Source organism: Saccostrea echinata, unplaced genomic scaffold (genome assembly GCF_033153115.1).
Source record: "Saccostrea echinata isolate AGI-Se365-2 ecotype Australia unplaced genomic scaffold, CSIRO_AGI_Sech_v1 ptg000041l, whole genome shotgun sequence".
NCBI classification, from domain to species: Eukaryota; Metazoa; Mollusca; class Bivalvia; order Ostreida; family Ostreidae; genus Saccostrea; species Saccostrea echinata.
The window spans coordinates 2,652,140-2,674,761 of record NW_026889790.1 but is presented as its reverse complement, the minus strand read 5'-3'; the positions used below and the strand labels follow the sequence as shown (position 1 = coordinate 2,674,761).

At 34.1% G+C, this 22,622-nt stretch overlaps 2 protein-coding genes across 2 annotated transcripts; both read right to left on the bottom strand.

Moving 5' to 3' along the window:
- Positions 1-1,037: 1,037 nt before the first annotated feature.
- On the bottom strand, positions 1,038-15,613 carry LOC133200927 (arrestin domain-containing protein 3-like). The gene is made up of 9 exons (XM_061336742.1): positions 15,364-15,613; positions 8,924-9,116; positions 8,266-8,574; positions 6,517-6,639; positions 4,692-4,924; positions 4,192-4,371; positions 3,900-4,100; positions 3,646-3,757; positions 1,038-2,089 (listed from the first exon to the last, which is right to left on the bottom strand). The coding sequence occupies exons 3-9, from the start codon at positions 8,375-8,377 to the stop codon at positions 1,539-1,541; spliced, it is 1,512 nt and encodes a 503-aa protein (XP_061192726.1). The 5' UTR covers positions 8,378-8,574; positions 8,924-9,116; positions 15,364-15,613; the 3' UTR covers positions 1,038-1,538.
- A 5,750-nt stretch (positions 15,614-21,363) lies between these two features.
- On the bottom strand, positions 21,364-22,622 carry LOC133200926 (uncharacterized). Its single transcript, XM_061336741.1, has one exon. The coding sequence runs from the start codon at positions 22,615-22,617 to the stop codon at positions 22,075-22,077; it is 543 nt and encodes a 180-aa protein (XP_061192725.1). The 5' UTR covers positions 22,618-22,622; the 3' UTR covers positions 21,364-22,074.

Sequence of the window (22,622 nt, the reverse complement as noted above, 5' to 3'; positions counted from 1 at the left end):
CGGTGGAACTTTTTATGCCCCATTAGAAGATTTTCAGCGCTATCGTGAAGACAGCTTTTGTGAGATTGAGAATTTGTCGATTTTCAGTCGGACTAGTTAAATAATGAACCCCATATTATCATGATATAATCTACACAAATTGTCATTGTGTTACGTTAGGTAATCCAATACAGAGTAACACGTTTAAGAAAATACAATTATTTTTCAAAAAGACTGTCACAACTAAAGGAAGATTAAAGAGATATGTTGCATGAGCTTAAGCACGTTACTACGTTACTTCACTACTGCAAGATAAATATAGAACGACAGATTGAATTTAGCTTAAGCAAATAATCAAAACTATACACACTGTTTGCTTAAGGAGGATCACAAGATTGAATCATTTTTAAAGAAAAATTAAATGTTAAAGTGCTGCAACATGTTTGTTTTTATATATAAGAACTGCAACTTTCAGTTTTACAACTGTATAGTGTGTATGCCTGGTGCATTTTTAAAAAGCCAGAAAGTCCATACTTTGTAATATGTGTCCATTGCTAAAGTTGGTATTTGGCAGATGCTGCAGCCTCAACAATGCTTATATCAATCTTCGTTTATTTTCAATTACCGCAGTAAATCAATGCCACCAAGATGTATGGTAACATTTAACCAGAATTCCTTGCCAATGTTACTCTAAAATCGACACGTTTTACAGACAATTCGAGCACGTTGTACCTACTACACGAAACAATTTGCCTGTAATGACATTTTTTTATGATTGTGAAAATTTATAAAAATCTAATTTGACTAATGTATTCTTTTGAAATTCACTCAAACCTAATGGAATTTTTCTTGATATTGTTTTAAAACTAGACTTAATGGAAGCAATTTTGAAAGTTTAAAAGGCAACATAAATCTATCTGGAAATAATATCCGTTCATATTTTTCCATAAAGTCTTTGCTGTTGGCAAGTCCAAAGCTGAGTTACCAATTTAAATAAAATCACAAAGAAATCAGAAACCCGGAAAATTAAGTATGCTTTTCAATGGCTAATATATAACTTCAGATAATAATTTATTGATTTGATTGTTTACATTTAATTGTATCGATCATTCATTCACTTTTTTGTACGGTGTGTACCAAGGATATGTATATTCCAGTTCGTATTACCAGTCTTACACATGGCACAACATTGTCATCACGTGACTGGTAGCTCTGAACAATGCTCACGTGATCTTGTTATAAAATACTAAAATAGACACAAAAAAAAATCACATCTTCATCATGAAGTCAAATACAAAGTGTCTTTTTTTCCCTAAGAATTAGGACCACTTTTAAAACGTACAAAGTTCACTAATCCAATAGAAAAGGTGCATCATATACATTTTCTTCTGCTGAAATGTGCGTTTGATTTAAAGAAAAATATTAAGTTTTCTTGCAATGACGTTTTACCAGCTCAGACACATCTCGTGTGTTGATGCAACATCAGTCTTGTGAGGCATAATACTTTTCAACTGATGGCATAGAGATACTTTGTAAGATTAATGACGTCATGGGGTCATTCATGAGCTTGTTTGAGATGTTTCCACATTTCCGTCACTCACATCGACTTGAACCTTGATCTCAGGGCTTGTAATGTCTGTCTTCTTCACTAACACTTCCGTTTCCGTTTCCTGTTCACACAGATCTTCAAGTTGTCCTTTTATGACGTCATTTGGTGGTTTTTGATTAAATTGTGATTCAAGGTCAACTTGGGCAAATAAAGGTGAGAGTCCGTCTTTTGTAGATGTCACAAGGGATGGGGAAGCCTCTTCACTATCGGGTTTTGAGGAGTCTATTTTTTCTGAGGATATCGATATTGCGGTGACCCTGGGCTCCTTAAACTTCAGACGGTCGCTTAGCCTCGTCATCGACATCCGAGAGGCCGCACGACTGACAGTACCCTCTTTTTCTACGTTGTTGACCTGAACACGCTCGTGAGGTACACAGACATAGAGGGGTCGGTACAAGATGACCTCATCCGTCTCCTCTTCTCCATCTCCCATGTAAACCTGACCCAGCTGGAACTCTGAGCTGACGTACATACCTCCCTCTACATTAGGGACACAATGATCTAGAACAAAACAACCTTATCTGTACATTCTGTAACGTTATCTGTGCATGGTTCGGTGTCATTGAAAATGTTGCTGTATATACCGTTTTGTGATTCATTCAAAGCATGAATAAAACTTAAATACTTGATTAGCATTAGAATTAACATCAGAGGTCTCTGGTGAGAGTGTTGCTCTACTGGTTTGAATGCATACTAGTCTAAGTGTTATAGTTTGACTGCACTATTTCCTTTTGAATTTTACCTACTTCGATGTTTTCTAAACTTCTACATTGTTTTAGTCAAACTAGATCAAAAGTGAAGGAGAACTTGAATTTTAAAGCATTTAACCGTTTTTTTCTTGGTAGCCAGAGAAACATCATTAAAATCAACAATAGATACACTGTTTACCTTGGTGTAACGTACTTATGCCGAAACTAGGGGTGGGGGCGGGGGTAGCAATTTGACAAAATTTCGGAGATTGTTTTGCTTTTAATATTGATGGCATTCCTGTTTATCGTTCATCAAAAACCGACACATGAAGTGTATCTTGATGTAGCTTACTTGTATATAAAACTTCATTGAAATCAGACTGACACTGCAGAAGTGAAATTTTTAAAGAATTTCATACATTTATCTAATTTTAGTAGCAAGACAACATTATTTCTCGATATCAAACCCCGATATATTAACTTAAGTTATGAGGCAGAGCAGAGTCTACCTTTGTACCAAGTTTATCATAATTAGTCTAAAACTATTTCACAGATTATTCTACTTTCAACAACTTGGCAACACCGTTAATCCCAATCATAAACTTTATTATACAGAATTAGTACCTTAATGATAAAGTCTACCTGTGTAGCAAGTTTTAATTCAGTCGGACCAAAATGGTATGACATGTTTTGAATGAATTTCATAGATTATTCTATTCTTATGATTTATTGCAAATCTATATTCATCCAAAGCAAAAACCGATTTACTTATGAAACAATTAAGTACTGCATCTTCGCATACAGGTAGAACACTTGTGTAGCAAATTTAAATGAAAATGGACCAAACTGTGGGGAAAATAGCGTTTTGATTTTCTTAAACAACACATTGCCAATTCATATGTTCATCTGGTGTCTGACTGTACAGCTAACTATGCGCAGCTTAAAAGTTATTATTGTATCTCTACTGATTTTTCCCTATATATATAAAAACTAAATCGTTAGATGTGAATAATTTCCTAGAAATAGCTGTGAATGGACTAATGCCCGTTTTGCCGTGCGTTAGTCAAGTAAACTAATCCTTGCTTTGAAATTTGTATTGGTATTAATAATAAAACAGTTAAAGTCCATCATTGAGGGAGTTAGCAAGATTCTAGTTCCCCTCGACCACTTTTGTTTCCCTTGGCACCTGGCCTTGGGGAGCAAGCTTCCAGTTCCCTTCAACCAGTTCTATTTCCCTCGGCACTTATGGAACTGGAATCTGGCTAACTCCCTGAGTGGCATACTTTAACTGCATTCTGTATAGTGATTGAACTCTACCATTCTATAGCCATCTACTTGAAACTGATGATAAAAGGTTGATACTCATACCATACTGCAGGATGGGATAAGGTGCGTTGGATATTCTATAAGGCGTTGTCGCAATTGTCAGCGGAAAATGAAGATCAAGAACCTCTCCCGAGTCCTCCATTACTAGACAGGCCTATATAAGGTAAAACACAAGATCTTCAAAATCTTTAAAAACAATTCTTATACGAAATACTAAAGCTTTACTAAACTCACACATTACAAGGGAAAAACGCCACTCAAACAAGAGGTCAGTGATACAGTAAAAATGGTCTGACCTTTAGGGTGTAATAGATCTGTACTAAACTACAAACATCCACCATTGATGGTGGCACCACCGGAAGTTGGAGATGTTGCTGGAGGTCGTCAAACTTTTCGGTTGCCTGCGCATGCACCGTCTCCCCACGGTACTGCCATACTTTGTGAGACACTTCTTTGCATAAACCAAGAACTCCTTTATTGATGAAAAACTCAACATGCTGAAAAATATTAATAATATTTAATGTATTTGTCATATACCTTTTAAAATAAAAAAAAGGTGTTTAGTATTCAATCAAATAAACTGATTACCTGCACAAGTTTACATACGATCCAGACGTCCTGATCGCTACCATTTTGAATTTCTGCGCGAAGTTTGATGTTCTCTCCTGCGCAGTAGGCACTTCTTTCTAGGACAGCTTCCAATGATACAGGGCCTTGAGAACAACAGAAACAGCAGGAATACCTCTTATCACTGGCCCGAGTAGGTGTCTGAAAAAGGTAATACATAGATTACTGTGTGTTGAAAAATAATTTGTCTTTCAGAAACTCTGTCGTTTTCTTACTTTGTATGGAATTTAATTAGTAGCTAGTATATTTTAGGATATTTTCCTCAAAATACCACAATCATGAAATTTGCTGAGAAGCTTCGACTTCGGAATAGTTTTAATGGTGTTTTATAATGCATAAAAGATTTCTGGAAGAACACATACCAAATATAGTGGTTAACAATGTCTTTGTTTGGAAAAGCATACATTAGAATAAAAGTCAAATGGATAAAACTGCAGAAATCATTATAGAGTCTTGATTACCAGGTAACGCTCATCCATGCAGTCGATATGTGGACCAATGATTGTGAAGTATTTTTTGCTTTGTGGGGAGGAGGACACAGGCATGTCCATTGTCGCCCGTATGTAGTATCGAATGGTGCCGACCTTACTTTCAAAGGAACAAGGAAGTGTGCTCTCCGGAAGTTTGAATTGGAAATTGTATCTGTGGTTGCCCCGTGGCATGATGGGTACACCTCCTTCTATTTCTTTTTTATCTGTAAAACACGGATTTTGCATATAAGAAAATCAGTCACCCATAATTCAGATCCAATATCAACAAATCCCTTAATATACCCGGGGTAGATTTGTCAGCACGTGGGAAAATAATATATGAATTTTACTGTAAAATATGGTACAATTTTTATCTGTATGACGTACACTTCCCTGTCAATGAATCGTTTTTATGGCTGTGATTCATGACTAAACCACCAAACCATAGATGAAACAATGCAAAGCAAGCCCCCTACCTTCTTTTGAAGCCCATTTCCAACAAATTTTATCTTCAGGCAAAATTTTTGCAAGATAAACTAACAATTAACTTTCCAAAGCATTTTTTTTCGGATAACAACGCAATTATAGCAATACGAGTATAAGCCAATCAATTCAGCGCACGTCAGGCGCGTATTTTAGAAAATTGCCATATTAATTATCTTATAGTATCTTACAGTATACAACTATAATGTAAACATTGAAACTTTGAAAAGTTACAACAATCGTAGTATTATCTCACCAAATTAAGAGCACATGCATGCATCATGTGCATGTCCCCGTTTTCATTTTTGATGATATCAGGAACTCGTAAGATTTACCTACACCCTGAATTTTGTCTTGTTTCATTATAACTAAGAAAGTTTTAACCATTCACAATCTTAGCCAATCGGTTTTTAGCGCACGTGTATACATGTTTCCTAGAAATTTAACAGATATCTTTTTTACTCATGCACACAATATACCTATGTGTCGAATGTGCAAAGTATTTCTTTGAATAGTAAGAGTGTTTTCAAAGTTTTCAAAGTATCTTATGATATTGTAGAGTTCCTGTTCTTCAAGTAATCAATGTACAACACGTATTATACACGACTATTGAAAAACGGACTATAGGAACTCTTTTATATCAGGAGAGACAAAAATACGTCATGGGAGCCATTTGGATTTTATACCTAAATAGTTAGCAATGTAGTATTTATAGTTTTAGAAAAGTTAGTTAATCATTAAAATTACTTATCTGAAGCAAACAGTAGTGTAATCTATATGCACAATAATAGCTAGAATCGGCTAGAATACAACATGGAATCCAGGTTTGTACTTGACTTTTGCAATGGTAAGTATGTTTGCATCTGATCCAACAACGCGTGAAAAAGATACATTCTGTGAAACTAATTGTCCCTAATTTAATTTTTAAAGTATCAACCAATTAAAAAATTTGGTAGGTTAATCGGAAACACACCAACGTGTAAAATTCTCTAGCAGATTGGTAGACAGTAGTCACTGTCGCCAGCGTTCTGAAAAGACCGACTTTTATATCCTAGCGGCAGCAACTGGAACCAAGGTCAAAGGATCTGAACTCCCATTATTACCAACAATTAAGATTTTCAGTCTTTACCCTCAAATTGAACTCATTGTAGGACAAAACGATCTACATATACATGTATACGAAATTAATTAATCTCATATAACTGAGTGAGAAATGTTGAAAATTTGACCATCTTTCTTCTTTTGAATATACAATTGATACATTTCCATTCACATTTAAAGCCTTTGATCCCTATTTTAACCCTTATTAAGCAAATCTTTAAAGCTTCCACACCTTTCCCCCATATGACTTTCTTCTCGTCGATATAATACTCGTCATCTTTAACGCTTCTTCTCTCTCCCGCTTTCGTGATCTTCCATTCCACGTGGGACTTTCCTCGCAGTAGAAGCCTTATTCCTGTAATAGATCATACATAGACCTGTAGTGTACAATATGCAATGGAGATGGACTTGAAGCTTAAGAGTTATGATTTAGTTTCATTTACCCTTTTTATTCTTTCTGGTGTGCAAGAACCTTAAACGCCTGAAAGTTCTGATATGACTATAGACAATTATTGTAAGCAATGTTCTAGATTTCTGATGTTGCAGTACAAAAAGTTTTACAAGCCCAAGCTTACTGTTGGTATGTTGCTGTCTTCAAGATCATAATATTAATTTTCTGGGAATAATGCCATCCAAAATTATGAAGAAAACTAAAGTCACTGTGCTTCTTGTTGAGGAAGTAGATAGAGTGTAATCATATAGTACTTGCAATTAAATCGTAAACTTGTATTTTGTTCAGTAATCATCAACATGAAGGATAAAATGAATCCACAAAACTGTCAATTACTGAGAGTCAGCAAATGTTAATAATTACCTTCTTAAAACTACTGCAATTGATGCCCTGTAAATTTGACCCTTTGGTGATATCTTAATATACAACATGTACAATGTAGATATACATAAGTAAAAATTCCCCCACGAAAACTGAGAGTTATGAAACATCCAGATACTGATCTGCCTTCCACTGAACATAATTAATTTACATTGATATGTTTTACCGTTATGAAATTCAAGAACAAATTGTTTCATCACTGATATTTTCGGGATGGAAAACTTTCAGGTTAAATTCGCAGCTTGACTGGGGTCGTCTTTTCAGCGATACCCTCTTTGATTGAATACTAGTAGATATTTTCTTTAAAATATGTTTTCAAGTCTTTTGAGATTATTCTACAGCTATAAAAATATTTTCTGAAAATTTTGAATATAAAAAAGGGAAAAACAAGAGAACTTTCAATTAAAGTTTAAAACTGTGTTGTGAAAAAATACAAAGTCGGGCAATTCTTTATTATGAGTTTTACTCGGCATTAAACTATTTCTTTTTATGGAATATGAAAACAAGTTACCTTCAAAAATTACTAAAATTCAGAAATTTGTAATATGAACGACTCTGGTATTGTTCCTTGTTATAGAACCGTTAAGCTTTAATTTCTTCATCGCTAGGGTTCCTTAACGCAACAGGAGACATTTCTTATAATTAGAGCGTGTAGATGAAAAGAATTAGAATGGTAATTCTGAAATTATTATACAGGTTAGAAGAGGAAAGAATTTTATGTAAAAATATCTTTCGGGGAGAAGCTTTTCAATGTTATATGTTTTCTATAAAGAGAATGTTTTCCATATCTAGAATTATCCCTCAGGGAATTATTTTGTATCTAGTGAATCGACTGTTGGAGATTTTCTTTATAGTAAAATATGCGAATGGATGAAGACTATGCTGAGAGCCTTCCGAATGGAAGCTTTTCTGGGCGGAAGATACTGCCTGTCAATAAATTTGTAGATTAAAAATAATATCAACGTTTACAAAGAAACATGAAATTTAGAATCTACATATACTTAGGTGTTTCATATCCTCTCTCTCTCAGAAAAACTATGTGGACGCCCACTGTACTATGACTAGTTATGCCACTGAAACTGCACGATCCATGTTAACCTATAATCAAATCACATACATATCTATACTGAACACGTGTAGTATACTTACCCTGTACTTTGATATTTTCGGTATTTTGTACTATAACATGCCCCGTAAGGGTCTCCCCTGCATAGTAGATGTCTTTGTCCAATTCAATCTCAAATTTTGTCACGTCATCCATGTCATCATAATTAACTCACACCACCCTTGTATAGCAGGTGACTTCCCTGAACATATGTGTCCTCTGTAATTACTATTTCATTTAATTTGCACAAGTCCTCCATTGGATCAATACCACACTGTGATTACTGAACTAATTAGTAGTTTTCTTTAATGTTGTGTTTCACATCATATTCCGATACTTTTTACTGCTGGGCCCTGCAACAGAGATGGACCAAGTAAGTTTTACAAGAGTTTGTTTGTATAGTGTTAATATGGTAATGGCAACAACACATGTCATGCAAGAAAATTATGCGTATTACTTCTAAATAATCTATAAATGTCAAACACAAGAAAAGATATAAGATCAGATTTTTGTCCATCTTTCTCTTTCAATAGAAGCAGACGACATTTTTCAGCACACAGGGGACTCTAAGTCACAAGAGACGCCGGTCACTAGGGGGTGCTCTAGATGGCAAATCGGAACCACTCGGATTTGTGTCATAATAAGCACCTATATTAGTTATGCTCTTCAATAATGAATATTAAGATAATGAGATCAACTTACCAGTTTACGAAAGAAACTCACAGTAAAAGGATAAATCAATGAAATTTGATGGTTTCCGCACGGAGCGATCGTCTCGCAGGACTTTTGTTTCTTGTCAGTTGAGCGTCAGTAGTGGCGGCGTAATCGATCGATTCTCCTCTTTTTCTCTCGTCGCTAGATCAATACAAAGACATTCCGCATCCTTCACGGCCGACTACAAAAAATACATCAAACTAAAGAATTAAAAATCATTACATGCAATCACTGAAAAATACAGCTTAGTTCGTAAACGAATTAGATGACAAAACCCCGCATTAACGTCCGTACATAATGTGTATCCCTGTGCTTAGAGAGACTGAGGCTGGTAATGATGTCAGACCGAAGCCCACAAAACCACACGGCTATTAAAGGAGACTGCTCGCGAGGTGCCTCACGATCTCCCACTTACAGACAGAATCGCCTATTACCACTGTCATAAGGTGTGATAATCTACTCCAATATCGCTAGAACGGAAATCGTCATAATCCCGGACTCTAAAAAAATGAGAATTTTTCAACTCATATTGAATTAAAGTTAATGAAATCTACACATATGCTACCTAATTGTGTATTCAGTTTCCCATAACCAAAACCTATAGTGCTTAAAATTTATTTTCACTTCACATGCAATATGAATATTGTCTGTTTTTATCAGGACTTCGATAACTTTTTTCCTTTCACAAATTCATGTCTTCACTGTGAAACTAGGGCTTTTCGCGAACTAAGGACACACATGAAATCGGCTATAAAAGATCGAGGACGAAAAGTCGTAGATTTGCAAAATTAGGTGGTTAAAAAGTTTAAGTTAAACCGCTGTGGTATCACCGTTTGAAATTGATTTCGATAATTAGTGAGCCACCTTTCCCAAGATCATTATTATAACCGTATTTTAAAAGGACTTCGTTTTAATTCTACATCTGGAAATCCAACTTTCACTAACAGTTCACGTTCTAAGGATGAAATTTTTCAAAATCACATTTCAGTCTTAAAATACTTTAAACATTACAATCAACGAAGGTGAGTTCAATCTTCCCTACCAATACTGGATCCAAAAACTTCATAAAAATCCTTACAAACAAGGATAAATCGTCTGGTCCAGCAATTGCTTTACCAAGCCCCTACCTTACTCCTCACAAGATATTTTAAACTGCTGTTAAGGAGAAACTAGACGTGCTGTGTTGCAGCATATTCTAAAAGTGGTGTACATGAAATGTGGATTCTCAAAAACTTCAAAGAACTTTCAGAAAATTCAAATTGCAATTTTTTTTTCAAAAGTCTGCAACATCAAACTTATGACTTTTCTAGACTTTATACAACCATTTCTCACGATGAATTAAAAACTAGGCTTTTTGATATCATAGAAAACTGCTTCTTCAATAAAAATGGAACTCGAAATTTTTTATGCCTTGTGATTGGTCATCAACAAAATTAGTACTCTGATTTTACACATAAGTACTCTGAAGTTGATTTTAAAAGGATACAGGAGTTCCTCATCGAAAACATTTATGTATTCTCTTCGAACAAACTGTTGGGATTTCCATAGGCACTAATTGGGCTCCTTTATTAACCGGCCTGTTTTATATTCCTATGGAGCAGAATTTATTTTAAAAAAAACTTCTACATGAGAAGAAGAAAACACTTGCTGTGGCCTTCAGATCGACAAACAGATATATCGACAGCTTGTTATCAATTAACAATAGTTACACATGTACTTCCATTCGTATGTCGACTCGATATATCCCAGTGAACTCGGAATGTAAGACACCATGGAGTCTGCCACACCTGTTTTATATTTGGAGTTTCACTCACTGTAGACGATAAGGACCAACGAACAACTTAATTGTATGACAAACAAGATGACTTCAGCTTTCCATCGTCAACTTTCGTTATTTATGAACTACCGGTAATATTTCGCTATTATCTGCATATGGTGTCAATGTCTTTCAACTTATTCAATCCTCAAGAGCACGCTTGGTCCAGTTTCAGGGTTATAGCTATAATGTGGGGTGCTAAGATTGTCATATATTGAAAATGAATTATATATTATTATTAAATCGTCTTTATTGATGGACATTTAGCAGGCAAAATGTTTGCATAATTATGAGTATTCAACCTTTCACCGAAATTCTGAAATTGATGACCCTTGGTTCAGACCTTAGGGTGTGTTACAGTTGGTCATATATTTCTATAGAAAAGACGATTTAATTTCCAATATGCGATGTGATTGAATATATGACCAACCTTTATAAGCCACGATTAGAATATGCTTCCTCGGTGTGGGGTGGATGCAATGTGGATGATGGCGGAAAAATTATGTGCTGCAAGAATTGTCACAGGTCTAACATTATTAGCTTCTAAAGATTAAAACTGGGTGGGAATCATTACATGTTATTAATGAATGGAACTCAATACCCCTTGCTGAAAGAAATTCCTCCGCATTATCAATTTTAAAACATCGATTTCTAATTATAAACCAATGTCACCCTCTTTTTTAGTTGTGGAATTCGGTGCTTAAATATTTCATATACAATGCTTCGTCACAACTGTGTGAACCTTTAATTATTGATTTTATGTAATTTTGAGTCCCCTTTGCTCTTGTGGATGAGTGGAGGATACTCATCATTATTTCTTCTCATGTAAAAAGTATACAGATGTCAGAAATGACTTTCTCGATAAATTTCTGCGAATGGGGAAATTACGTTCCTTTGTTACTCACACTTTACTCTGGGAAGATTTGTTGAGAATGAATACCTTTTTTATGCGACAAATATGAAAGTCAAAATTAAATCTCAATTTTGACAAAATCTTCTTTGATATTTTATTTAACATTAACGTATACTTCATCTAAAATTTGCAACAATTTCACGAAGATTGAAATTAATTGTCTATGAAATAGCATACTTACACATGCTAAATGATCATTTCTTCATACTATAATCCATTTTTCCATATGAGTGGGTCTTTGCTCCATTTTTTTTTTAAATTATACTCAAAAGTACGCGTAAAAATATACAATTTTGAGGTAACAAAAACAAGGAGCAAAGAACTACCATATCTTAAAATTACACTTTTCTGACACAACATTCGTATTCGTAATGGTCAGCGAATTAGTCTCGAAGAAAAATTGCCAGGGTTCGAACCCAAAGAATACCACTTTTTTTTTTATCATAGGATGATTTTTTTCCGAAAGAATCGAAAGAAAAGTTTTATTTATCATAATTTCACACCTTTCAATAATGAGAACTTTATTCTAAATACTAAATTCACAAGCTGACTATGACTTTGCTATAGGCATTTTACACGCCTTGTTTGCCCATCTTCTTTATTTGCCCGGGTCATGATTCCATGTGTGGGCCAAGTTAGTCATATATTAAAATTTATTATACGGTATACCTTATCTCCTGAACTTCTAGGAAACACGATTGGTGAATATGATAACTGATAATGATTACAGAGTCCTTTCCAAACTAAAAGTTCTGTCACGTGAGACCAGGGTTCCTGTAGCTGAAGTCGTCAGAGCTTGTCTGAGACTCAGATGACCGTAAATATATTTTCATGTTCATATGTTTTGATATGATTTATTATTACCTTTTGTTCTTGGGAAGAATTCTGTGTAAAAATATGATCCATTAATTTATTGTGGTTCCATGCTAGTCCTGCATTTAGGCCACAAAATGCTCAGTGTAAATTAATAACTGCGAATGTTGTATATTAATATGACTAAATGTGGCTCTTAAAAAATAATATGTTGTCATATTATATTGTAAACTAGTTTACTTCTCAATTATTTAAAGGAGAAGGGCGAACAAGGCGTACAGAATGCCTATAACTTCAAATATATAAAAATCATATTCAGTTTGTGAATTTAGTATTTATAGTATAGTACTGATACTGATGCTAAAACACTTCGCAGCAAATTGACAGATTTTTGTTGTTGTTGTTGTTGTTGGGAGTAGTTTTTGCAGTTAAATAATGAACTGCAAATTATTGAATTTGCAGTTCAATTCAATAAAACTTAACTATATGTTAATCATGGTTGATTGATTGTATGTTGTTTTAAATCCCGTTCGAAAAATTTTTCACTCATATAGAGACGTCAACCAATATACCGTCGAAAGTCTTCAAATTCAGACCTTTACTCGGCCATCTGGGCCATTATCGTGCCAACGCCTGCCTCGGTTTTTAAGGTCTCCTCCGAAGGACCCGCGACTTTAACTTCAAAGTGCCGAGTGCTTGGCGAAGGAACAGTTGCTACCTATTTTTTATCGACTTAGGTCAGTCGCTGCCGTGGTTCAAACCTACGACCTTCCGATCACGGAGCAAGCGCTCTACCCAATGCGTTACTGTGACGGTTGTGAATGATTTGAAGAAAGGTACAGGTATTATTATTATCTGAAGATAGATGCAAGTGTGTGCATACTTAAAATGAAATGATCATTCTCAAAAATCCATTTAAACAATACAAATTATATTCCCCCTCTCTTCGTTCGACCAAATATAAAACAATAAAGTGCTGAATGAATAAATTACAACACACATATGTAGGATGGCTGCTCGCTAGTGCTTTATTCAATTATGTACATAACCATTCATACACTCCATCGCATCACTATCAGCCGTTTACTAAATCTCTTTAAATCCTAGTGAGCGAGCTTAGAGTGCTTTGCTACCGCACGACTTTACTATTTATACCCTATAATCAAGTGACTTTACAAAAGAACTTTTCGAACACACTACATGTAACCATGCCGCACATAATTTTAATGATGACCAGAGCCAACATCGACCTCTGAAAACAGAGGTGTGGTCATGGAGATGTAAGCATCCTCTGTCGACCGATCACATCCGCCGTGTGCTCCTTGTCATTCTCGGGTAAACAGAAATATCCGTAGACAATTCAGTGTGAAAGTAATGGTCTATCAATATGTTTGTATAATTTGCAAACAAGGTCATTGTATAGACCATAGAATTTGCGAAATGTTGATTTTGATATCCTTGTATCATCAATTTATTTTTCAATAGCTTGTCTCATTTAAAAAAAAAGTTGGTATGTAGAACATACTCTTGCGTATTGAATTCAATTGGGAGACATAAACTCTATATGCATGTGCTACACAAAGAAGGGGAATTGGGTATAGAAAAATTGAAGTCATCACATGTATCATATAGTTCAATTGTCAGTTTGCCATCAATGTCTTTCTCTTGTAATATATCCAAATATGAAAGAGGTGTGTCAGACCCTGTGGTCTTTTTGAGTTAAATGGGATATGTCGAATCAACGCAAGTATATTGTTAATTGATAAAACGTCGTCGATATATTATCCAAATGTCAAACTGAAGGCTTAACCAAGAGACTTCTACATGAAGTAGATATTTTTGAGTGAATTCTGCTTCATATGAATACAAAAACAGGTCCGCTAATAATAGGGCACAATTAGCTCCAATGGGAATTCCATCAGATTGTTGGAAGATCTGGTCTCCGAAAAAAAACCCATAGAAATTGTCAATTAAAAACTCAACCATCTTTTTAATATCAACTTTGGAGTACTCGAGTGTGTCGAATCAGAATATTATTAACAAAATAAGTTCGCAGTTAAGGCATTCCAATTTTATTGGAGAGATAGTTGTTTATGATGTCAAAAAGTCTGGTCTTTAAACTACATGATCTGATATTCAACTGATATTCAACTGAAATCTCTTTCTCAAACGCATCGGTCAATTTGACAGAGAGCACTTAAAAACAGAACATTATAACAAATAATATATTTGTCAATAAAATATTCATTATAACAGTATGCGTTTATAGTATTTTCCTATAGTTTAGAATTGTCTATTTCTGGCTCCATCGTAGTTTAAATGAGTAAAAAAACACATTTGTTTGACCTAAATACTTCCCATGAAGATCACATAAAATATAGGAAAAATAATGGGAAAAAACTATGGTAAATTTCCCTAAAAATGATGTGCCCTATACCTAGTTTTATTATTCGTTCATATTCAAAACAAGTGTTGTAAATTGGTATGTCATTTCTAAAAGTTCCCAAAAAGTGCCGGTAGAAAAAGGGTTAAACTGAATGAACTTGTCTACTGGCAGTGATCCGCCTTATCATCATCCGAATAAACGAGACAATAACAATATTATAATCAATACATCTAAGGACAAAATTATAGATGACATATGTACTGGAATTAATTAAGCCCTGGGTGTTGCTTCAAACAGATAAGCTGTGATGAAGCTGGTACAAATACTAGTATGAGGTATACATACATGGAACCTTAATACCTGGTCAAACTTTATTGCCCTGTTGATTTGTGCAGTTTTGGATGGATATGAAATGCCTATCGCCAAAAAAAGATAACAGCTTAACTTTAAGTAGTTTTTCCTTATAAAACTAGGTAGTTTTAAAGAATGTTTTCACTTACCTGGGATAACAAAAAAAAAAATGCTAGGCGGTCTGCAGGTGCAGATTCTTGGAATCTGGAATCAATCTTTCTATATTTTGGATGTGATAAGCCAAGCACGGTAGAAATGGTTGTGTAAGAGACTAAATCCCGATTAGGTGAGATACAGCGATACTAAGACCCCGCAAAAACGGAAACACTACTCAGCATCCCAGTCCGTAAAAAATTAGCTGCTCATTTTCTGCAAGGTGTCACATAAGTCGTTTACAGAAAAGTGCTAGTCCTGATGGAACTGGAAGACCATGGCAGCCAGTGACGATCGATGATGACCCAGTTACGTCATCAACCTTTAATCAGAAGGTGAGCATGACTGAAGTGATAAAACATTAGAGTAATTCAAGTTTGCAGGATTCCAAGCTATCAGCTGATTCCGCCCAGCTTACAGGACGCGTGTTGATATATATTTGGTCGATGGCCCAGTAAGAGAGGCTGACAATGTGAATCGATATCTAGAAATGAAATTAATTTACAAACTGTCACAATGTTTATATTAACACTCTCGATCCCCTCCAGTGTAGAATCAGTGTACAATCTTGTATACATAGCGTATTGCTATAAAACAAACCTCTAGAAAGCAAATGTCAATGTAATTTAATTAGTAGAGAGTTTGTTCAGATTGGCACTCTATGCTGAATACTTATAGCAAACTAAATTTTTATTGTATATTTTTAAAAATCACTTTTTGAACCAGAAATATTTCTCAATATTGTGAATTGTAAAAGTTATAGGTTAGCCTTGTATTGATTAAGAATACCTAGTCAAGATCTTGAAATAAAATGTGGCAGATGTAGAAATATTCCAAAAATTGAAAGAGTATGTAAATTTTGTCTAAAAAAGGTATTCTTTGTATTGAAAATGAAATTCACTTATTTGAAAACAGTGAACTCTATAATAATATTAGAAACAAGAGACCCATGAGTAAATGTGGCTCCTCTTTGTTCATCAGCAGATTCTTTTTCGTATATATTCTCGTAAAATTTGATCATCCATTATAGTTCAAGCTTATTCCCGGCGGTTATGATTTGAACGAACCTGAAAATACACATCTGTGGATACTTTCATATAAATATGACTGATCATGGCTTTGCTGTTCTGAGAAGATTTTTACAGATTTTTTCCTATGTATTTCTATGTAAAACTTCGATTGCCCATTGTGGCCCCACCCTTCCCCCCAGGGGTCATGATTTGAACAAACCTGGACATACACTATCTGTGGATGTTTATATATAAATATGACTGATCATGGTTTTGCTGTTCTTAATCAGAAGATTTTTTAAAGATTTCTTCTATGTATTCTATGGAAAACTTTGATCCCCACTGTCCCTTCCCTACCCCCAGGGATCATGAGTTGAACAACCTTGAATCTACACAGCTTGAGGATGCTTCAGTATAAATATGACTGATCATGGCTTTGCTGTTCTTGAGAAGATTATTCCTATATACATGTATACCCATGTAAAACTTTGATCACCCATAGTGGCCACACCGTGCCCAGGGGGTAATGTTTTGAACAAACTTGAATTTGCAATATGTCAGGAAGCTTTCACATAATTTTCATCTTTCCTGGCCCATTGATTCTTGAGAAGAAGATTTTTAAATGACCCCACCCAATTTTTACTTTTTCTTGATTATCTCCCCTTGGAATAGGGTGTGGCCCTTTATTTAAACAAATTTGAATCCCCTTTACCCAAGGATACTCTTTGAAAATTTTGGTTGAAATTGGCCCAGTGGTTCTTGAGAAGGAGATGAAATTGTAAAAAGTTAAAGTCATATATGGCGTATTTTTGATAAGTTCAGATTAACTAAAATTAAAAAGATCTTTCTATTTGTTTTATTACTTTATATAAAGATAGGACTTTCCTGTAAATTACACAATTTAAATCAATGGCGTTTCTTAATTAGAATTTTCAAACAATATCCGATTTATTCACCGACTCCGCATTTAAATATCAGAAATAGTTTAAAGTCAATTTAACTTTAGAAATGTGGGGTTATTCAAGTTCAAAATCGGTGAAAATTTTGATTTTAACGTTAATAGCAAATATCATGTTTATCTACATTCAATCTCGTATTTTTATTTTTTAGCTCAGATACGCCATATATAGCTTTAACGACAAAGACGACGACAACGACAGACATTGGACACATTTTGATCAGAAAAGCTCACTTGAGCCTCTGGCTCAGGTGAGCTAAAACTAAGGATATCAAAATACTTGGTCTCTTTAGGAAATACGATTTTATTTCAGTTTTTAGGAAATAATATCTTAAATACCTTGTCAAAGTTGGGTTTTCTAGCTTAAAAAAGAGGATACATGTATTTTCAATGAAGTCTCAAGAAAGTTGAAATATAATACTTGTATAATTCAATAACTGTAAAAATAGAATTGCTACTTATGCATTATATTTGAACCCAAATGTATAAATACGTGTGATTTAAAATGTATTGTACGTTGGGGCGGTGACCTTGAATACTTTAATAAAATATTGACTGATTGATTAATTAGAAGATATATCGAAATACTGTAAACGTTTTTCTTGGTTATTATCGGCCGCAACAGCGGCCGATCTATTTGTGGTTGTGTTAGAATGTGCACATGGGGAAATGAGACGTTATTATTTTCATTGCTTCATTGGAAAAATTCCTTATTTATAACATACATATAAGTTAGGAATAAAAGTTTTAAAAATTTGCTAAATACTTAGTGTAAATGGTTGTTATTACTTTCCATTTTTTTTCATTTCTCATAAGATATTTATCAATTTAAGATTTTTTCAAAAAGTTGCTACATGAACTGCTCCCTAACATGGGCGAGCAAAAGATGTAAAATAAAACGTATTGAGTTTCCGGATGTGAATTACAGTGTCTAGGAGTAATTAGATAAATTGTAAAAAGTTGAAGGAGAACTGAATTTTGACTTGAATACACTGCAGTTGAAAATGACACAATGAGATTTTTTTCTGCACTTCACATTTATTTTGATACATATCTATCACAACACTGATCGGTATTATCATTTGAGAAAGATCCATGATGTTAGTTATTTATTCCTCGAAAATTACTTCGATACATATTAAGACTTTAGATGGGATACAACTTCCGTTTGGGGGTATGATAAAACCAGAGACTTCCGAGTATTCCATTCCGAGGTCTCTGGTTTTATCCTTCGTTTACAACCCCAATCGGAAATTTGTATCCCATCTAAAGTCTTAATATGTATCGAGGTATAATTAATGAGTGGTTTACAATAAAGAGGCTCGACCAGAGACATCTGAAAGATTTATTTGACAAGAAAAAAGTCTCTCGAAGCGAACGATATAATTTTAAAGTAGGTTAATGATCGATATATGAACAAAATACGAAGTTGAAGCAGGGGTGCCTGAAAAGTTAGGTACCTTGTGGTAAAAATAAGTTGGGGAGCCCCGTATACGAAACAAGTGCCTGTGAATTGATCACTGAAAATTAAAGTATAAAAAAATGCACAGAAAAGTACATGCAAGGCAAGTGTAAAAATATATCATACACTTTTTCTACTTAGAATTTTTTTTCTTTTGTCTCTATCTTGTGGAAATACTTTAAAACGCTAATTATATTTTTGCGGCCGATTGATGCTTTGCATAAATTTAACTTGTTCTATTTAAACCCTATGGCGGAAAATCAAGTTCTTCGCTACATGTAATTGTTTTTATCTACAATGCGCTAACTAACTTGTTGAAAAATCAATTTTCGCCAAATATTGAACACGCTATTTATAAAAAAAAAAAATCCAAAATATATAAGTAGTTATTTTTTAAAATCTTTTTTCCTGACAGAAACATTAATCCATCATATCAAATTCTTCCTTTTCTTCACGACATATCTCCTGGCGAGATACTTTTTACCAGTAGATATCTCTTTTAAAGTAATTTGGTGGTTTTACAAAAGATAACTCTTCAAAAATAGATGTATTTTCTACGAAAAGATGTATCTCCTATGGAATTTAATAATTACTTATATGAAGAAATATTTTTGTTGGAGGGACGTGTTTTTCCACTTAAGAGATATCTAGAGAAGATCCCTAAGATGTCTACAGGTCAAAAGTCAAGGTAAAAAATTATATGTTTTTATATGATTATTTTAGTTTTCGTTGAACTTTTGTAATGAAGTCTTTATATCAGGAAGACCTATTGATTTTAAGGTCAAAATGTCAAAGGACAAGGTCTTATATTTATATTATATTACATAAAGCAATTTCAAGCTGATAACTTTTGTTCTCCGAGATATTGCAAAGAAAACTAATTTATATTTTATATGACAATTCCCTAAGACTAAAGGACCTACTGAATTTTAGGACTAAAGGTCAAAGTCAGAAATTCATATATTGCATAATTTCCACATGATAATATAGTTCTCTATGAGCTTTTGTAATGAATTTTTTTTTTTGTCACAATTCCCTACCTTAAAGAAGATTCCTATTAATTTTGATGTGAAAAGGTCAAAGGCCAAGAAGGGAAATTCATATACAACATAAACAGTTTTCAGATGATAACTATGTTCTCTTTGGGAGTTTTTGCAATGAAACTTAAGGTTATGACACTTATTTCGTCCTTAAGCATGGGACATCGATTCCCTGAATTAGCTTGTCATACCTTACAAGTAGTGATGTTGAGTCCTTTATTATGGCTACATGCAGTTCTCTGATTGGACAAAATGAATCTAAACTTCAAAATAGTACTTATTCACACTTATCAATAGATTTTTATATGATCATATTACTTAGAGCCATGTTGCGGTTTTCACAATGACCCCGGAGGCCAAAGATTTTCATCATTAAAGAAAAACTTGAAACTAAAAGCATGTATAATATATGGACGACCAAGGGACAAATTTGAAAGGAGAACATACCTTTATGCATACTTAAACATTTCAAGTTACAAAAAATTTGCTTTCTATTGAAAATGTGAGTTGATATTTGTAATGTCATTCAATATTTGAATTATTGACTAAAAATAAGTATATACAGATATAAATAGCACTTATTGTTGGCAAAAATCTAATGAAATCTTGTTAGGGAGATAAACACATGGAGAATGAAAAGACACACAATTCCAAGTCAAACAAGCAAATTCGGAGATTGGTTGGGGTGCAATTGTGGGATATCGTAACAGTCTTGTCCGTATGCCATGTCTGTCCATCATGCTAAAGGAAGTTATGCTTTTTTGAATTAATATGTTCTTGTGCGAAACATACCACAAAGATTAAAGTTTTTGAAAGTCTAACTTTGAGGTCTAAGTCATAAGGTCAAAAATCATAGTACATTTAGAGGTAATAAATAGGTAAAAATATGTGAAAGCGCTGTCATTTCTGGTGGGAAAGTTAGCCAAAGTAGATCAAATTTCAAGGTCAAGATCATGAGGTAAAAAAAATCATAGTAGATTAGGAATGGTCACATGCACATATAAAAATACGAAAGCCCTGTCCCTTCAGCTGAAAAAGCAAAGGCTAAGGTTAATTTTTTTTTTTAAAAAGTATGTCCAACTTGAAGGTCAAGGCCATTTGGTTAAAATATCACATCACATTCAGAAAGCCATGTCACAGAATATGAAAACCGTGTCTTCTATCATTTAAAAGTTATTGCGAATGCTAAAATTTTTTTATCAAAAGGTGAAACTTCAAGGTCAAGGTCATAGTATACTCGGAAAGATTTCGATCCAGGTAATGCGCATGTGAAATATGAAACTCTATCTTCTCTCATTCAAACGTTTATTACCAAAGTTAAAATTTTTGAAACGTAGGTCAAATTTCAAGGTTAAAATCATAGTATATTTTGAAAAATCTTGTCATGGGTAATGGACTTTTTTTTGTTTGTTTTGTCATGTTCTGTTTATATACCTGGATGGTTGTAATGAAAAGAATTAAAGCTTAACAACTTTCTTCATATCATATTCTTAAAAAATCTGAAAATACTAGTATGTACAAAACAAAATCCTGTGTTTGTCCACTCTGAGATATACTGACATTCTCAGAATACGAAATTTAAAGCGGGTAGGCAATATAATACAAAAATACAAACTTCATCACCCCAGTTTATAACCGTTTTACATATGAGCTAATAGCGTAGACGGAACTATGGCAGCATTTCTAAAAAATATACATCTTCAAATATCTTATATTTTAGTTTTTTTATTGTATAGATTGTTAGTCATTTTAATTTTCTTCTAACTTTTTCCAATTTACCATAGTTGGAAAAATTTAAAGCATGTTTACATTATTAATTTTAGCGGTTTGTTCGTTTTGTTGTTACATGTGTATAAACAAATTAGGATCGATCTCCTCCCATATCTTCGACTCCATGGAGACCTCGGCTCCAGATCTACGCCGTATGTTTGTTTCCACAAACTTGGGGCGTCCGGACTGGGAAGTTGTATAAGATTCCACAAGCTAGAGAAATACACAGATTCCATTAACGACTTGTCTGTTCCGATGTTTCTTCTAATCAATTTAGAAGATCACTGCAGTAAAAAGTTCATTCATAAATAAATTCGACCTCTCTTTTTTCCATTACATTCGCTGAAATACATTCTAATAATTCCCCATTGGCTCAAAAATTTCCCACTTCGGAATTGCAGGAAATTAACCTGCACTTAATATCCATTTCCGAAACACTTGGGATCTGAAGAATTTCATTTTGATATTCATAATAATTCTACTGACATTCGGTTGACTATTTCATGATCTGGAATTAGCTGTAGGAACTCTTCCTTGGTTATCTCCCCTTTTTTCTTCAGGGCTTTATGGTTAAGGGCGCGGTATGTTAGTGCTAAGATATGGTCGTCGCTGATAGTTCTGTCAAATAGAGTTTTATAAATTCTGTACATTTCATCATGCATTAATACGTTTGTTCCATAAATATTGAAAATTTCAAATAAGAATTCTTTCTTTTCATCAGGGTTTGCTTTTGGACTTAGGATCCCAAATATTTGTACGAACTGTTTTGCATACACACGTCCAGAACGCCCGTCTAAATTTGCTGCCACAACATGGGAACACAACTCGTTGCCTCTTAACTCAGGAAGAAGAACCATTTTGTCGTACGGGATTCCATCTGTGGCTTCCGGTGACTTATCTAATGTCTGATAACGCTGTTCTAATTTCTTGAGCTCACCCTCAGAGAGAGGCGTGGATTCCTTTAGTTCCTGTATGTCAAGGTCACTCAAAATGGCCTGCTGATTCCCCATACCTT